This window comes from Pithys albifrons, chromosome 19 (assembly GCF_047495875.1).
Source record: "Pithys albifrons albifrons isolate INPA30051 chromosome 19, PitAlb_v1, whole genome shotgun sequence".
Classification (NCBI taxonomy): Eukaryota; Metazoa; Chordata; class Aves; order Passeriformes; family Thamnophilidae; genus Pithys; species Pithys albifrons.
In genome coordinates this window covers 12812218-12830701 of record NC_092476.1, presented here as the reverse complement: position 1 = coordinate 12830701, position 18484 = coordinate 12812218, and the positions used below count along the sequence as shown (strand labels likewise).

At 45.5% G+C, this 18484-nt stretch overlaps 1 protein-coding gene across 5 annotated transcripts in view; it reads right to left on the bottom strand.

Annotated features, from left to right (window-relative positions):
* The window catches only part of GAS7 (growth arrest specific 7), a 103898-nt gene that overhangs the window by 21985 nt on the left and 63429 nt on the right, over nucleotides 1–18484 (bottom strand). For all 5 annotated transcript variants that reach the window (XM_071573569.1, XM_071573570.1, XM_071573571.1 and 2 more), the window contains 4 exons: nucleotides 18189–18242; nucleotides 8823–8912; nucleotides 6076–6191; nucleotides 792–866 (listed from right to left, as the gene is read on the bottom strand). In XM_071573569.1, coding sequence (XP_071429670.1) covers nucleotides 792–866; nucleotides 6076–6191; nucleotides 8823–8912; nucleotides 18189–18242 — 335 coding nt within the window. The remainder of the gene's footprint in view (nucleotides 1–791; nucleotides 867–6075; nucleotides 6192–8822; nucleotides 8913–18188; nucleotides 18243–18484) is intronic.

Here is an 18484-nt window from a genome sequence, read left to right as displayed (position 1 = left end):
AGAGCAGTAACAGCCTAGTTAGCCTCTTACAATTTCTGTCCTTGCCTCCTGCAAGCTGAGAAAATGGAGCTTCAGTGCCAGTGGAAACACACTGTGTCAAAGCTATGGTGAAGACAGTCATTTCCAGCCTAGGCTTTCAGTGGTTAGAGGGTTTGTGTTGGAACAGATAGAGCTAGCAACCTCTGATCCTTCAGAAGTGATGTGTTTCCATTATTACTGAAGAACTGCAATCTAGTCTGAATTGCATTGCCTAATACCTTCTTAACTTATAAAGTGTGGAAATGTCCTAAATAAGGGACAATCTGCTGCTTTTCTTGAAGGGCCAGACCTCTGACAAAAAGAGACTTTGTCTTCCCTCTGTCTGTGCTGCTTCAACTGTATTGGCATTGACCTTACAGATCTACTCTCAGCAGTATATATATTCTATATATTCTTCCATTTTCAAATTAATTCAGCAGTATATATATTCTATATATTCTTCCATTTTCAAATTAATTTAGTAGGTATACATGCTAATTCTGAAAGGTCCTAGTCCTAGCTACAACAAGGACATCACAAATACATGACTGGAAATGCAGTGTTTCATACATATATTCCTAAAATTTATCACGAACAACTTCAGATAATAAAACCAACTCTGAAGCAATTCCATCTTCCACAACACACCCAGGGTGCTAATCTAAATAAACCTCTACTCAATGGGAGAACTGGGGGAAATTATATGTACCTGCATGGGAAAAATGCCTTTTATGTTAAAATTCATCTTCTGCGAAAGTCAGAGACACACTTACCCTTCTTCCTGAGCAGCCAAGGAATTCTGAGACAGTTTGGACAGGTTCTTGGCATATTCCTCCTCAATCTTTATTCTGTGCTCATATATACACAGAGAGAAAATAAAAAGACAGCATGAAGTAAGCTTTAAGACAGAAACCTACACACACAATTTGAAGAAATTCTCTGCATTTTAACAGATTTTGCCACAGGAACTTTCCTTTCAGTCTCCAGGGCTTGGCAGCACCACTTTCATGAGCAATTTTCTTCCTTCCATATGCTAAAAATGTAGTGGCAAGAGCAGGGCTATATGCAGGACAACATGTGTGATAAAATTAGAAGAAGAAGCTACAGTTCTAGAGAGCAAATAAGAAGGACAGAGTGTTTCTGCTGTGCAACATGGACTGTCTGCAAAATCAGAGGCATGTGGTTCAGTCTGCTGTGAAACGTGAGGCTGCACATCCTTGAAGAAAAGATGAAGGAATGCAGCAATCCAGGAAAAATCCAAATGAGGTGTGGGGTGCTGGATTGCACCTTTCTTACGGACACAAAATGCTTCCTGCTCTCTGTTACAGGTGACAAAGCTGGTGCAGATGTGGCAGGGGCTTCTGCCCTCAGTACATGGTGGTGCAGCCCCTTCCCCACATTCATTCCACTCACTGCCCTGTCCTTATCTCCACTCACTCAGAGGCACCACACCAGGACCTGAGCTTGTCAGTGGCAAGGGGACAAGAGGAAAGGTGATGGCACACAAACACTATGGGAGGGGCTGCAGGGAGAAGAATGAGTGCAGCTGTGGAGTGAGGGGACATGCTGACAGCCCAGAAGGGTGGAATGAGCAGCTGTTGGTCGAGAGGTGATGTGCATCGTGTCTGAAACCCATCTTTGTCTCCCCTGAGTTCTTCTCCCAGTAAAACAATTGGAAGGTACATACGCTCCCAGGCGAAGCAACAGTTGTCTGTTCACTGGTTTTCAACCCAGCTTGCTCAACAGAGCATTTCTGAGAGAGCTGAGTGGCACCTAGGTGAAACAATTCCTGATTGTACGCCAACTGTGTACAAGTAGGGGCAAAACCTGGTTTGAAATCCATCTCTGTCCAGTGAGAAGTCAGAAGGTGGGATATTTTCAGCATGCCCATTTGCAGTAGCTAGTTGAGCAAGGGCTCTTTTGAGGGTCACATTTGAGATAAAAGTGGTCCCTTGAGATAGCTAACAGGGATCTGATATTCTGGGCTGCTGCAAATATCCTGGTGGATGGTGTGGGAGTGGAAGTGCCAGTCTGTCGTTACGCTCCCAGAAGCTCAGGAGAGGGTGCAGAGATGCGTCCTGCAGCTGCCAGCTCCACAGCAAAGCAACTCACTGTGATGGCACTCGGGGGCATGCAGCTGGCTCAGGCCCCAGTTGATAATGAGCTCAGTGTGGCATAGTACAACTACAGACCTTCCCCAGGAGTTTGGGGTCTTCTTCTTCCCATGAGGACAAAACCAGCCATCTCCCCATGCCTGCTCTAACAAGACCAAGAAACACAGCTGTCCAGCACCCAGGGCCGCACTGGGTTAGGACCTCTCTATGGAAAGGGCTTTATCCAGACACTTTTCACCTGACATACTGTAAATACACTCCTCACTGGTCCCAGCCTTGGCCTAGGCTTCGAGTTTTTCAAGGGATTTCAAGTGTTACTTGTACTGCAAGTGGATGACACCACTCAAAAGGCAGAGTCCCCGACAAGGAGAAATAACTATAAAAAATAACAATAAAAAGGTGAATTTTCTATTTCTTAAGAGACCTAGGTATAAGACATAAATTCTTCTATCCTAGCCTGGAGTCCTGTAACCGTCTGTGGCCAGAGGAAGCTAAAAACCAGGATAAACCTCAAAGCAGGAAAAAAAATCTGCCCCTTGGCCCTGCCCAGTATCAATACTCTGCAAACTCTGGACCACGGTGATTGTGAAGCATCAACACGCTGTGACTCCTAAGTCCTGTGAGTCCATGTCCAGAAACCCATGTGGCTGTTTGGCAGTTACTCCACCTTCCCATCAAAAAAGCTTCAAGTTCTTGTTTCTACTAACTTGTTTGAAAACTTTCAGAATTTCACTCCCTCTATAGTCAGAAGCACTACAGATTATAAGTGCATTTTGACCCACACTGTTCTGACTTTATTAGTTGTAGTTGTTCTTTGGGTGTTTATTCCCTGTTTTATGCCTTTTTATTTTTTTTTAATAAAATACTTGGTGTGCCCACACTCAAACAATTTCAGTCATGCCGTGTTATCATGGTTAAAGAAAAACAAGTGAGCTACAAAGGGAGGCACAGATGACCTGATATGACTGCCATGCAAGAAGAAATGAAATAAATTAAGGCAACAAGGGAAACAGGGAGAAAAGGTGGTAAAGGATGTATGACAGACAGCTACACAACTGTCACTGTGGGAAGACAGCGACTGTGAGTCTTTTTACACTGTTTCTCTGGATTAGGAGGGAACAATGAAATTTTCAGACAACAGAAGCATAATTACGTTTCCTGCGGTGCGTAGCCTGCAGAACTATTCCACAAATTGTGGCAGGCAAACAGTGAAAGAGGTATACAAGTATCTGCTGAACGTGGCAGAAGCTAAATAATCTGCTATTTATTTTACATTTTCTAAATGTAGCACAGCTTAATTGAAAGGTGAGTAGCCAGAAGCCTATGACATTGATCTTTTTCTAATAAAACCACTACTTTGTATACTTAGAGAGATTGGTGCTTCTCAAGGCAGTCTGCAGATTTTCTTGGCTGTTTTGGACTTCTTCCTTGAATATAAATACCGGACCTTATTTTCAGTTTTGATTTAAAGCAATTCTTTCCTTCTTTCACAATCACACCCTTTATCTTTCAGTTCAGTCCGTTTCAATTAATTACTTTCCTCCTTCTCTTAAGGTCTGTCTTATTAAAATTCAAAGTCTGTATTATAACCCTATCTTTGTCAACAAGAACTGAATGAATGAACACATAATTGCTCAGTCTAAGTTTGCTATTTAGAAGAAGCTTCTGTAAAAGCATCTACTTGATAAACTGAATTTCAGTTAGCTTGCCTCTTGTTGATATTTGATGAAGAAATCTGGTTATGATGTCTTATTCCAACTTCCTGTTGAAGGGCTGTTTTTATTAGCTGCCTGAATTTCAGCTCCAGCAGCTTGATTGCAAAGATGAAGAGAATTTTTCTGGACAGGAAAACCCCTAGTTAAATGTGGTCCTGTATTCCCCAAGGCACCCGATGGTCATCGTGAAAACCTTGTCAATACTTCTGCCCTCTTAGCTGGGAATGCCAAGGTTCCCTTGATGGCCTGAGCTCTATTTCCATGAATAACCTCTTCAGCTCAACAGAATCCTCCTCTTTTTCTACACAAAACAATCCTAATCCTTTCTTTCAAACAGATGAAAAATACCTTAATCTTTCTCTAACTCCCATCTAGACCCTCTTGACAGTCAATTCCAAACGTTCTTCATTTCCAGTACACAGTGAACCTTTTCTGTCTCTCCTGTTTAACATGCCTGCTTCTTTCTTTGCCAAGGACATGCCTCTCCTCAGTGTCAGAGCTGCTCTCCTTGCTCTCTCTAATTTCACACCAACCTTCCCTTCCTCTTGAATGCGTCTTGCTTTTATTTCTGTCAAGTTTCATTATTTATTACTTTCTTTGGAGCAGCTTTCCCTCCCCCTTTTCCCAGCCCATAGCTATCATAATTCTGCTTGCCTTCTAATCTTCCCCTAGCAAGCCTACTTCTCAATTGTAATTTTGATGTGCCAGATAGTCTTTTCTTCTATCTCTGGTCACAGTTTCTCATGGATTACTGAGGTAACTGTCAAAGGCTGCAGAAACCACACATGAATGCTCAGCCCTGTATCTGACCATCTTTATTGCCTGTGCTACTTGGCATTTTCCCACTGCTGCCATATCCCTAGTTTAAAAAAAACCCAAAAAAACATGAGGGAGAAAGAAAACAAACCACAAATGAAGCAACTATGTGCAAGTTCTGCCCAATTGAACTGCGCATCAAATGCCAACGCAGGGGCTTGTTTGTGGCCCTGTTCTGTTCTTGCACCAGAGCTCATTCTCATCAGCACAGTCACACCACATCTGCAGCAGCAGAGCGGGAAGGCAACCCCAACTCAGCATTCAGTATCATCAGAGACACAATAGCAGAGGACAGCAGCTCCTTCAACTGGTGCAATTGCCTCCAGGAGAGAACATCCATCAGCATCAGTGCCTTCCTCCACGAAGCAAACACTGTTTGTTCCCTATGGGCTGTTCTCAAGTTTTGAAAGTCACCCTCAGGATGACTTATACTGGCTTGAACAAATGACAAACCCTCTCAAATAACAGTAACTATATTTATGAGTAATGAGGTCACATCACCTGCTGTATGTCTTTGAACTGAGCATCTATCAAAGGCTTGTTTGGTGATCAGTGCATTTCCCATGTCAGCAGAGCAACAGCGCAGGAAGAGCACCCTGGCATCTTCTGGTAGCAACATCTGCCTTTATGACTGTGGGTTCACTCTAAGTATCATTCTGTGTGGATCTGTTGGACTGAGTCCAGAGAAGTCACTAAGCTGATCACAGGGCTGGAGCACCTCTGCTATGGAGACAGGCTGAGGAAGCTGGGGCTGTCCAGACTGGAGAAGAAAAGCCTTCAGGAAGACCCTAGAACCCCTTCCAGTGCCTAAAAGTGCTCCAGGAGAGCTGGAGAGGGACTTTGGACAAGGGCCTGGAGTGACAGGAGAAAGGAGGGCAGGGTTAGATTACATGTCAGGAAAAACTTCTTGGCTGTGAGGGTGGTGAGGCCCTGACAGAGGTTGCCCAGAAGAGCAGGGAAGTAGATGATCTTAAAGGTCCCTTCCAATCCAAACCATTCTGTGACTCTATAACCAGCTTAAGTCTCAAGTAATGTCTTTTTACATCTTCCTCTAGGAAACTGTGTCTATGCTCCATGTGAACAAATTGCTTCTCTATCTTTCAAACAAAATACTTCCCTTCTAAATATCATGTCCATTCTGGTTCTCCTATGTTCATGTTTCTTCCTTGAAGCTGCAGCTTAAACGTTTCTTGGTTCCTTCTAAACAGACAGCCTGTGTGCAATGTAACTGAGACAGGCAGAGCAGGAGAAACCAGTGAGAGCTTGGAGAGTGTGGGTGAACATTAAAGAAAATGTTCATTAAGAACTGGTAGCACACCTTTTATGTAGTTGAAGCTATAAAGTGATGTACTGAAGGAATATCTAAATCAGGAAAAAGGAATTGCTATAAATGGTAACAAAGTGCTAGTTACCTTTCTCGAACAAACTCTGCCATTTCTTTCTGCATTTGTTTCCCTTTAAGTTGTTTTTGAAGAAGAATTTCAAATCCCGACACTGTATTGTTCCCTTGCGAGTCCTTCTTATCTGCCTGAAAGAAATAAAAGGAAGTTCAACGAAAAGCTATGGGGACTAAACCCACAGAGATGTGGTTCCCAGCAGCAGCTGCCCAGCAGTGGTGCCTGAGGAAACCTCCTCTGAGACCAGCTGAAGACCACAGCACCTTGGCCCCTCTCAAAAGAATAGACTAACTTTTTCTTTCCCCCTCCTCTTATTCCTTTTTTTTTTTTTTAAGGAAAGGGAAGTTTTCCAGTATTTTTGCTAGTATAAGATGATGTGGGGGTCAAAGCCATGGCCCTACTGTCCTTTTTGCCCATGACCCTTCACAGGTGGTAATGCCACTGGGCAAGTGTCAGCCCCAAGGGCTCACCTTGCCAAAAGAAGGGATCCTGGATCCAGCACAAGAAAGCTGCTGGGGCAGAGGGAGGACACTGCTACTCCTTCCAGGGGGAGCGCAGCCCTAAACAATGTTTAACGACTGCCAAGTTCAACCCTGATTTGTACCTGGAAAAATACAGCCAGTATGCAAGAATCTGCTGTAAAACAGGGTAAACCAGCAACTTGTCCCATAGGTTACCAGCATATGGCCATCCTTCACTGCTGGTTTCCTACACAGCCCTTTCCACCCTTTGCTCTGCTGACTTCAGTGTTGCTACAAGGACCAACAGTTTTTCCTCTGCTGCTTCTTTTCTCTCTCCTCTCTCTGTTTCATATTTCAGTATTTCATTTCCTACCTCCTTCCCTTTCCAACAAACAAATTCTCAGAGAACATTTCCCTAAGCACTACAGTTTTGCTGCAATCCCTTGGGTGCTGCACAACTGTCCAGAGAAAAATGCCAGACTAATCAAAGCATGAGACTGGTAGGACACACCACTGGGCACCGGCCAGCTGAGATAGCAGGAGGAGTGGAGCTGATGGAACAAGGAGGACGAGCTGTGGGTAGACCATGGATGACACGGCCAAAGCAGAGGACAGTTCTGTGAGTGGAGTTATAGGAGGATAAAAGTCTGCAGAAGAAAGGCAGCTTTAAGCAGAGTTTCACTGAGAGCAAAATGCGACCAACCCAAGGAGCAAAGCAGTGGCTGATCTCTAATAGAGACAACCAAGCAGGACAGGGACTTCTGTAAGACAAACACACAAAATCAGTCTGTATGCCATTAATGGTTTAGGGCTCCCTGGGATCAAAAGACTGGAAGGAATTGAAGTTTTGTGATAATGTGACAGTTTGCGAGTATGGCCATGTATTTTACCAAGTCCCTGTCCTCAGCCCTCACTCCAGTGCTGAGCAAACACAACGGGACATGCTGCTGGGCCTTTTTTTTCTTTTAAGATGGAAACACTTCAATAACTTATAACTGAAAATACACATGAAATTCCTAAAATCTTCATTGTGGACTTCTTTTGTAGTATTTGTTGATTTGCAGTATTCCTCCCACCCCCAAAAAAAATTTCCAGTGATAGAAAAGAGTTTTCCAGTGGAAGACTTTTTTCTATTAGCTCCACACTCCAAGGACTATCACATCATTTAATCTGATTTAGGAACCTGAAAGCTGAGCTGAGCACGAGAGGGCACACTCAGACCCAGCCACTGAAGGCTTCCCATGCTGCATGCTGTCTTACAGCTATTCAACGTAAGTCACAAATAGGCTTGTCCTTCACAAACCTCATCCTCTAAAAAATTCATTTACTATCTGACCTCCAGAGTATCCTGTGGGAGGGAGTTTTACAATTTAACAAAAAGTTTTTAACTATCTGCTTGTTTTAGAAGGAACATCACTTGCTTTCTTGTGTATCCCTAGCTCTCATGTTCTGGGAAACACAGAAATAATATTCCCGGTCAGCCACCTAGTTATCCCAAGGACTTGTGGAACTCTTGGGAGTCATTCTACAGGAGGCCACTAAGTTGGTCACAGGGCTGAAAAGCACCTGTGCTATGGAGACAGGCTGGGAGAGTTGGGGGCTGTTCAGCCTGGAGAAAAGAAGGCTCCAGGGAGACCTCAGTGCCACTTCCAGTGCCTAAAGGGTCTCCAAGACAGCTGGAGAGGGACTTTGGACAAGGATACGGAGTGACAGAAAAAGGAGGAATGGCTTCCTACTGCCAGAGGGCAGGGTTAGATGGGATATCCAGAAGGAATTCTTGGCTGTGAGGGTGGTAGGACCCTGGCACAAATTGCCCAGAGAAGCTGTGGCTGCCCCATCCCTGGAAGTGTCCAAGGCCAGGCTGGAGAGGGCTTGGAGGAACCTGGGCTGGTGGAAGGTGTCCCTGCCCATGGCAGAGGTTTGGAACTAGATAAGCTTTAAGGCCCCTGCCAACCCAAACCATTCTTATATTCTGTGATTCCATCTCCTTCCTGCTGCCTGAAGTATTTTAAGATGTGTGGCTTGCCCTGCATCTTCCCCATTTCCTGACCCAATCCATCTCCTGAGAGCTGTCCTTGCCTTTCTGGACACTCCTCTGATGATGGCCCAAATACATCTCAGACTGGTCAGATGGTTTCCAGAAGATCTTCACGGGCAACACCGGTCTTTCTGGTACTGCCCTATCACACCGTATCTCAGCCCAAATTCTCCTTTACCTTGTACCACAAGTCAAACTGTTTGTTCCACTTTTTTTTGAAGCTCTGGAGCTTCAGTATGGCATGTGGCTGGCTGCCTACTTACCCAGAAATAATCACAGTAGCTCCACTCTGAAGGTTTCAGCAACTGCTGCTCTGGCATTACATCAGGATGGGGGAAAGTCACACAGTTGATCTGTTAAAAAAAAAGGCAAGAAAAAGCAGTTAGATGGCAATGAAATTAAGCTGCTGATGAGAAATATGCAAATGAAAGGTTATATCCAAGTGCTTCCCATCAGAAAATCTGCAGTGATTGCATGTCAGTGAAGAAAAATTCCTTGTTGCATGGAAACAGCAGCTAAGTATTCCCAGAAAGCTCTTCTATGCAAGCAGGAGTGTCAGCTCAGAGGAAAATAACTATCCATTTCATATGAGGGAAACCTACTGGATTTGGAAAGCAGCATGCAGGGACCCCTCCGAGATCCCTAAAAATTGTGGTAAAAAACTTGATGTGAAACACCCTGAGCACACCCTCAACACAGAAACAGAGTGAGCATCAGAGAGCACTGCAGGCACTATCTCAGCAAACCCCCTTGTTTATGCTAGTCTCCTACAGGACTATGAAAAAGGAGTTATTTTTTCAATGCACAGCCCTCCCATCTTCCTCAGAGACCTTTTCAGAAGAAAGTCATGCTCCCTGCTAAAAGGAAGAGGGGCTCTCTGAAATCAGAGAGCCTTCAGTATGCAAAAACCACAGCAATCTGTGAGACAGGACTCATCACATGGTCATTAAATACTGACATAAAAAAGCCCAAGTGCTCATTAAGTTATCTCAGTGGAACATGCAGCCTGATAAAAGCACAGTGAAGGCTAAGAGCATGACAGCTACTGCAGAACACACTGCAGGACAACCCTGGACGCAGCCATGCCTTTCAGAGGAAGCACCAGCAATAGTCAGAGCTCACTGCCAGTTTATAATGCTTGCCCCAATTCCCTGCTGGGCAGCTATCCTAAGACCAGTCTCTCTCAACGCACCCACAAGATCATGGGACAAAAAGAGTACACCGGTGTTATTCAAGGAACTAGAAGATATTTGGGACTGAAGACTCACAGATGTAACCGTATGGGTGTGGGGTTTTGGTTTGGATCAGTTAATGCTCACAGGAAATCCATACACAACGCTGTGGGCTGGGTCAGCACAGCTGCATGGGCAGACCCAAAGGCAGTGCTTTCTTGCAGGGAGTCTGCCTTTGGCTATTCAGAGAGGATCAGAAAGGATGTGGGTGCTGACACAGTGCAAACCAACCATGCCAGAGCAAAGCACACAAAGCTGTTAGCTCATACAAAGCTGCTCCTACAAACCCACACTGGCTCTGCTGCTATCTGCCCAGGCTGGAGGTTCAGCAGCTGCCCTGTAAGTCATGCAAGAGCTTGGTCTACATAAATCACTTTGTCCAGAACATGCCAAGTCCATCTCAAAGCAGGCTGAGGACCCTGTACCTACAGTGTCTTTGGCTGTCACTGAAGATAGATCCCAAACCACGCATCTTCCCTTCCAGCTCCTATCAGGCTTCAAAACTGATCTGCAGGAAGTCAGAGATCAGGGCTTTGCTGGCAGCAGCCACACACTAGTGATCCTGCACCTTGAACCAGAGCCAGCCTCTCCAGTTTCCACCTCCAGCCATAGCTTGCAGCATTCTCCAACGACAGCCTGCATCTGCGGACAGAGCTGGCATTGCCAACTTGAGCCAGCATCTCCAACCAGAGCCAGCATGTCCAAATAGCGCCAGCCTCCACTGGCTACTTGGTCTCAACAACAGACAGCACTGCAAATGCCATCCCTGTTCCCCCATGTTCCCCATCAGAAGAGTCATGCATCAGGAATGATAGAACATCAGCTCAGTTCAGAGTGGGATAGCCATGGGACAGTGGTGCCAGTGCTCCCCATCACCTGGACACCTCTCAGTGCCAGGGGACACACTAGTGTAGTCATGCTCAGCTGGGCTTGCCTGTGCTGCTGCAGTGAGCCCGTGTGCTATCCCAGGCTGACTAACGCCATCAAGGCAGCCTCCATGAGGGACTTTTCACTGACAACACCTTCGGTCTTCCCTAAAGTTTTCCTCTCCTGTCCCTTCCCCGCCAGCAAAGTTATCTCAGGATAACTGCAAGCCCATCTTGCCCTGTTTTTTTGTTAAGTAGGGTTACCTTCCCTTCTCCATTCAGGGATCACCAGATCTAAAAGCCTGTGAGCAGATCTCTCCCACAAGAGGAGTTGGCATCTGTCCCTCAGGCACAGATGGTGCAAGCAATGGGGTGCAGAGATGCCTGCAGGCACTGCAAAGCTCTGGCATAAGCCAGTGTGCACTGGCTCAACACCCCGTTAGGAGACTCCTCTCTCCCCCACAGGAAGCTTCAAACTGATCAGCCCAAATATCTGAAAAATACTGTCTAGAAACCTTCAGCCAAATTGCTCCTTTCAGGCAGCATCTACCAAATGTTGGCCTGGACCAGTGTTGAGCTGGTGAACAAGGCCAGACAGAACTCAGGCTTCGCTTTGCTTCACAGATCACAGGATTAGGAGCAGCTGTGGCAGCCCCATCCATGGAATTATTCAAGGGCAGTTTGGATGGGGTTCTGAGGAACCTGGTCCAGTGGAAGGTGTCCCTGCCCCCCGGCAGAGGAGTGAAATGAGACAATCTTTAAGGTCCTTTCCAGCTTTCTGTGACTTTTCCTATGATCCTCTGAAATCCAGTGCCACTGCTGAGCATGGGCCGTGGTGGTGCCTTTGTGCTGTCACAGCCACACACCAGTTCTCAAATAACACAATATATTGTAGTTCTGCCTTAAAAACATGAGATGGCCTCTGGAACCCGTGCACAATCACTGTCACATATCACAGAGGGCAAACTGTTCCCCTGAGTGAGCAAGACTGCAGCTCATCCTCCAGGAGCAGGGGAGATGCAGGAATCAAGGTATTTTCAGCAATGACAATGTTACAGAGAACCAATTTAAGGTACATGGTGTCAAGACAGGTTTACACAGCTTCTGGATTTGAGAATTTGTGTCTTTGATGCTGTATTTCATACTCACTGAATAACAATTTGTGTGATAGCCTCATGGCACTTGCACACCAGCACTTTCAGCCCCTCCACGCCCCCAGCCTGGCAGCTTGCATGAAACACTGTCCTGAACACAGCTCTCCTGTGTGCTTACACAACACACCTCCTGGGCACCCAGGACAAGGTGCTGCCTTCTCCAGAGCTGACTGTCAAGTTACAGGAACTCAGGATTTAGCTCAAGTTAGAAACAGTCAGCAGCACAAGGCAAAAGAGTTAAGGAGACCGCATGGAAGTTTTTGGATGCTGGATCTCCACACTAGAAGCACCAATACAGGAAAGCTATTCGAGTTTACAAGTATCCTCATACACTGGTGATCTCACAGAGAATGCCTGGGATGTCCCCTGTGGAAACACACTGCTGCGTGGAGCTTTGAGTTGTCCAAGATGATTTATTTTAACTGGGAAAGGATCAAGTGCTTCCTATGAAGACAGTAGCATTTTCACAGTAGATTTCTAGGGCCCAACACTGCCACACTGGATAATGAAAAGGGGGCAAATAAGCACCTCCTAAGTGTATTTTGCAGCCTTTATCAGAAGATCAAGCATCATAGAATTATAGAAACGTAACATATCCTGAGTTGATCGTTGCATCATGGTACTATTTACCAGGACAGGAAGGTGATGTGTAGTGGGGGAGCACATAAAGTGGCACATGAGTCATTCCCTACAGCATAAAAATCTGCAAAGAAAAACAGCAAGGGAAATTCCTATTCCATGCCAAAGGCAGCACCTGCTTCACAAAAACTAAATCTGTGTCAGTTGGAAACTGCTGATTAGTGATGTGACACTGAGTGTTAATGTCCTGAAGCACTAGCCACAGAGTTGCTGGAAATGCCCAGACTGGCATTTGTGATGGTGTCCCACCACAAGGGACTGAAGTCCACACATGCAGCAGGAAGAGGAACAGTGAGTATGCACATCAAGTGATGAGAGCAGAGTTAATTCACATGTTTCTCAAAGACTGTTATCGGACTCTAAGTTTTAGGAATAAATAAAACATTCTTCACTTCTCAGAAGACTAAATTGTCTAGAAACGATGCTGAATTGTCTGGAAAGAGTCATGAGGTCTTTGGGTCTAGAATAACTTTTAAAAGGGAATTGATGTAAGAATTAGAAAAATGCAGAAAAAAAAGCCCAACAAACTCCCCAAAACCAAAAGGCTTGTTTGTATGGTACACAGAACTTAACAGAAGTTACCCCTTTCTACACTAAGTCCAAGCAGGAGCAGGAAAATTTTCAAAACTCTAGAAATATTACTAAAAATTATATACGACTGCATAGAAGTCCTGTGATCTTTTCTTCCTTTCATCACCACAGATTCCTCATACTTAAACGAGAGCTCTTGGATTTGTATTTCCTAACATCTCCTAAACCTCCCAAGATTTTCCAGCAGGAGGGGACACCAGGCTGGCAGTGAGCAGGACATGGCCACATGCCAGTAGTGGCGTGAGGGCATGGCGTTCCTCTCCTCCCTCTGAAATGCTACTTTTCCTTTTTCTAAAAGCAAAGATAGCTGAAAAACAACATTCTGCTTCACCAGCTTAGTCCCACTGATGAGGTTTTTGACTGATGCTAAAGACAGCCCAAGCATCTCATGATGATGTGCCAATGTTTGACAGTATTAAACAGCTTGATGAGTCCCACAGAGAGTGATGTTCCCTCCACACGAGGGACCACTGCCCTTACTAATCGTGAGGGACCACAGTCTCACTAGTCACATCCCTGACAGCTGGGCAGGCTCCATGCAAGGTCCAAACTCAAACCCATAGCAGTGCTAATCTCTTAACAACACTGACTCACCAGCAAGGCCTAACAAAAGCTTGCAAAAGCTGACTATTGCAGCTGTAATTGCCAGTAGGAAACAAAACAAATTAAGACACATATTTCAGTTAATGATGGAGTCACAGAACATGAAGGCAAACCAAGGCATGATGACCTGCATTACATTCTCACCGGCTCCACTGGGACATCCAAGGTGATAATCAGCCTCACCACGCTATTAAATTCTCTTCCAGTTTCTTCACTAATAAAAATAATGGCTGTTGTCAGCTTGCAGCAAAGTGAAATTAGTAACAAGACACTAGCGGGGCTAATTCCTGAGTATGAACTGAGCAAACCTTCCAGAGGGCAGCAGCTTGTCATTCCAGCTGCCACTGGCCACAAGTGGCACCATAAAACCTGTGAGAGAGCCACTGGATCATGACGACAGAAGAAGGTACAGTCAGAGAAGAGATCCTGGGGAAAACATGGTGACAACAAAGCTTGGTGGGACAGACACACAGAATCAGAGAAGCAGCACAAATTGACGCATTCCTCTTGACAAGCCGTGTGCCAAACTCAATGGGTTAAAATACTTTTGCCTGTCTACTGATCATGAGCAGATGTAATTATCCTTTTAACAGCTAAATATTCCAGGTCCTATTTCCCATGAGTACATTGGCAAGCATGGCAAAATGAGCTGTTTACATTGTAGGTGACTCTTCATTATGTCTGAAACACAAAAGAGTGATAGAAGAAGAAAAGTCACAGGGAGCCAAGTGAACTCACAGGATTTGCACAGGAGCAACAAACTGTTGAGTTGGACATGCACATTAATCTCCTGACTTTCAAGGTCTCTGGAGGCTCTGAAGTCACTACCAACACTCACCAGTAAATGACACATTGCCAAGCAACATAAATAAAACAAGAATAATTTGATCAAGGCTTAGATAATCAACTACATGTTATTACATAAGATACTGCATAAATAAATGAGCAGACAGCAGGCAAGCTTACTGTGCCATGCTGAAGCAACTAGAGCAGGGCAACATTTTAGCTCATTTCTTCAGCTTAAAAATGCACATTGTTTTTCCTGATTTCTGCACATTCACAGCATCTTAAACATAGCACAGCTCTGCCAGAGTGCCTCACTTCAGCATCTTTACAATTTCAGCTGAGACCCAAAAGTACAACATCCAATTCCACTAAGTGAGTTCATACGGCAAATGGAACCATTTGGGTAAAACAGCCAAATGCAGAGACTGCAGGAGATCTCAGAAGAGCTTGGGCACAGATGGAGGCTTGGGCAGTTTGAAGTCTCCTCAGACAGGGATGCCTAAGAATGCCTAGGCTCTGTATAGGTACCTTCAACATTATGAGTTTGCCTGTGGTTTTAGTGCTGGTAGGTTGATGCTGCAGCTATGGTACAACACACAACCAAAGTCCTCACTGTTAACAAATCCATTGATTCCTTCCTATTTCAAAGGGAAGATTCAGCCAAAAGTGTTCAGGAACCCTCTTTACTTGGTCTATCTGTAGGAAGGTTCAGAGAGGATTTATCCCCTGCCATACCAGGGGGATTCTGACAGTATCTACCATGCAGTTAGCCACAGGGCAGAGAGGAGAACCGTGTTGAATGTGCAGCCTCATCGCATGCTCATCCCAATCTCGTATTCATCACGTTGTGTCAGATGCAGAGCACAGCAGCAGGAAATCCCAAGTTCCTGTGTGTAGGCTGCCCCTATTCCCATCTGCAGCACGTGTTCATTGATGTGTCCACCACATGCAAGCCAAATACCAGCACTTTCCAAGTCCTGCACTATCCTGACAAGGCACTACAGAATTCTTCAGAAAGAAACCCACACTCAGAAATACCTTATAATCAGGCAGGTTTCTTGTTCTTCGAGTCAGACATAGATCTGAGTTGATATATCCTTGTACATTCTCCACTTAACTATCCCTCACCTATCATAAATGATATCCAGCTTCCACAGTCAACTCATGGCCAGAGAGACAGTTCTTCAGCAATCAGCCAGCAAACCATCCAGCCTAAAGGCAGTGAGTGCACCTTGAAACTCACTGTGAAACCAGCACAGACCACATACCTGCACTGCTGTTTCTTAAGTGAGCATACCTATTTTGTGCAAGCAGCAGCTTCATAACAGCCTCCAATACACCTTGCTGGGGTTTCCCTTCCAAAAAAATGGAAGACTGTTCTGGTAACATTCATTTACCAAAGAGAAAACAGATTATTCTTCTTGTTGGATGGAAATAGATGGGAAATACCGCATCTCACAGCTGCCTTCAGGATTTCCAGAAGCTATGCTCCTAAATGCTGCTTGGATGTAGAGGAGGCAGACACATTCTGAGGAAGACAGGAACGAGCTCCCACTCCTCTGCTGAAGGCAATGACGCAGTGATAGCTTCGCTGCAGCTGCTGCTCACGGTGGACATCACCTGATATCCGCAGCTTGTGTGTCACAGGATTTCAGTCTGGAGGGAGGTTTGCTGAACCAAGGGCCTCACAGTTAATCACAAAATTCCTCTCTGCAAGAAGAGATTCTGCCTGAGCACAGCTACAGACCAAGGCAAAACATCTGACAGCAAGCTAAGGACATGCCCTGCAGCTCTGCTAACTAGAACATCCCCATGTCAGCTTGAGCTGAGCAAACAGAACCTCCTAGGAGACAGGGGAGCAACTTACATTGTTTTACAGTTTACACTCTATATGAGATTTGTTTTTCACAGTGCTGCCTTGATGGAGGCAATGGCTTGCAGCAAACAGCTGTTAAAATTAGCTTATTTTTGTGTGATGCATTCTGCTTAAAAGCTCTGGACTTCTGCTGGAGAAATGCACACTCAGTGACCCTGACATAACACACACTTTCTTGCTTTGCAGATGTTACCTGATGACACATGGAACAGCAATATGAAAAACTACCCTCAGTGAACAGTCTGAGTTCTCAGCCCTCAGGCTGAGTGGGGATTGCAAAAAACCAAGCATTCCTGCTCTTTTGGTGTGCCTTGGAGCCCAGTGTAACCTACCCTATGACCATGTCTAGTCCCTCTGGACACAATGTCCAGCCCATGATTTGCTCCTACACCACTGATTTGAGCGGGCAGGAGCTGCATTTGGGGACTTGGACATATCTTCTCCTTCAGCCACTACAGCCTGATTCCCCAGGACATCTGCGAAAATGCCCAAATAGTTATACTTACTTCAAACCATACCACTCTCTCAATACACTAATTAGCAGTAATAACATTTGTAACAACTGATTTTGATAATGAAGTATTAAAATCACTGAAGTACTTTTTTCAAAGATTGTTCAAGAGTTTTTCCCCCACAGAAAACTGTACCTGCATGGCAGTGACTGACCCACATTGCAGTCAGAGACATCTGTTTGTGTGCCTTTCAAATCCTGGTCTCTGTCACCAGCAACAGAGCCTACTGACGAATAAATCCACAGGCTGTGTGTGATAATGTAGACAACCATCTCCTCCTGATAGTAACATTAACAGGCATGTATAACATTAAATTATTCCTTTTGTTCTCGTGGATTTGATACCCTGCCAATACTTGCAGCTGTAAACATGGTTATTGCCTTTCCTTTATCACTGCAATTAATTTATCTCCTCATTTCTTCTGATTCCCATTTAAATAAAACTTTCTATTCCCAGCCACTCTATTCATCTGATTTGTTTTTCTTTCTGATTTTAATCATTTGTCCTGACTTGAGGAGCCCAGAAGTGCAAACTGTGTTCCAGATGAGGTCACCAAGCACAGAAAAGATGTTAATGTCTGTAAACACAATATTGAAAAGATCTTTATTCACAACACAGAATCAGAGAATCTCGTTCCAATCCCCCTGCCATGGGCAGAGACACCCTCCACCAGCCCAGGTTGCTCCAAGCCCTGTCCAACCTGGCCTTGGACACTTCCAGGGATGGGGCAGGCACAGCTTCTCTGGGCAACCTGTGCCAGGGCCTGCCCACCCTTACAGGGAAAAAATTCTTGCTAATATCTAATCTAAACTTACTCACTTTCAGTTAAAACTATTGTCCCTTGTCCTGTCACTACATGTTCTCATATAAAGTCTCTTAAGTCAGTTATAATTAATAATAAATTTTAAAAGCAAATGTAAGATTAACTTCATACTGAAACCTAAACCCTTTGCCTATATTACCCATTAGAAATCTTCACTTGGTCGCTCTGGCACAAGAAACCTTCTGACACCTTTTTGAGAAAACAGTGCAGATTCTTTGAAAAAAAAAATAAAGATCCTGCCCTGGCAGAGTAATGATCCAGCTCCGTTGTTTGTATTTCTCCAACCTGTCAGTTCTTCTCCCAGTGCAGAAGCTGTTGTGGGGGAAAGATGATCATACGAAGTTTTTCCAGGGCAGCTGGTTCACAGTCTGAGGCATCGCGTTCCCTCCTGCTTATCCCAGAACCATCACGATCTAGGGGAAAACGCGACAGGACTCCTGCCTGGGGCAGTGATCCCAAAGCCTCCCTGCGTTTATCAGTGTTCAAAGACCAAAATGCCGCGGGGAAGATGCTGTGCCCGACCGCCTCCCCCGGTGCCCGCACTCACCGTCAGGCTGCTCTCCTTGCTCTGCCGCCGCGGCGCCGCCGGTGACCCCGGGCTCTGCGAAGAGAACCGGAGCGCATCATCACGGCCGCTCTCGGAGCCCAGCATGGCTGCGCGGGGCGGGCGAGAGGCGGGTCCCCTGGCACGGCACGGCTCGGCACGGCTCGGGAGGGGGAGCTGGAGGAGGCACGGGCCCGGCGCTCCGCCCCCCGTCCCCGCCGCGCCGAGCAGGAGCGCCCAGGGAACGGGCACTGCTGTGCCGCGGGACGATAGCACCCGCCGTCGGGGACATGGATGGG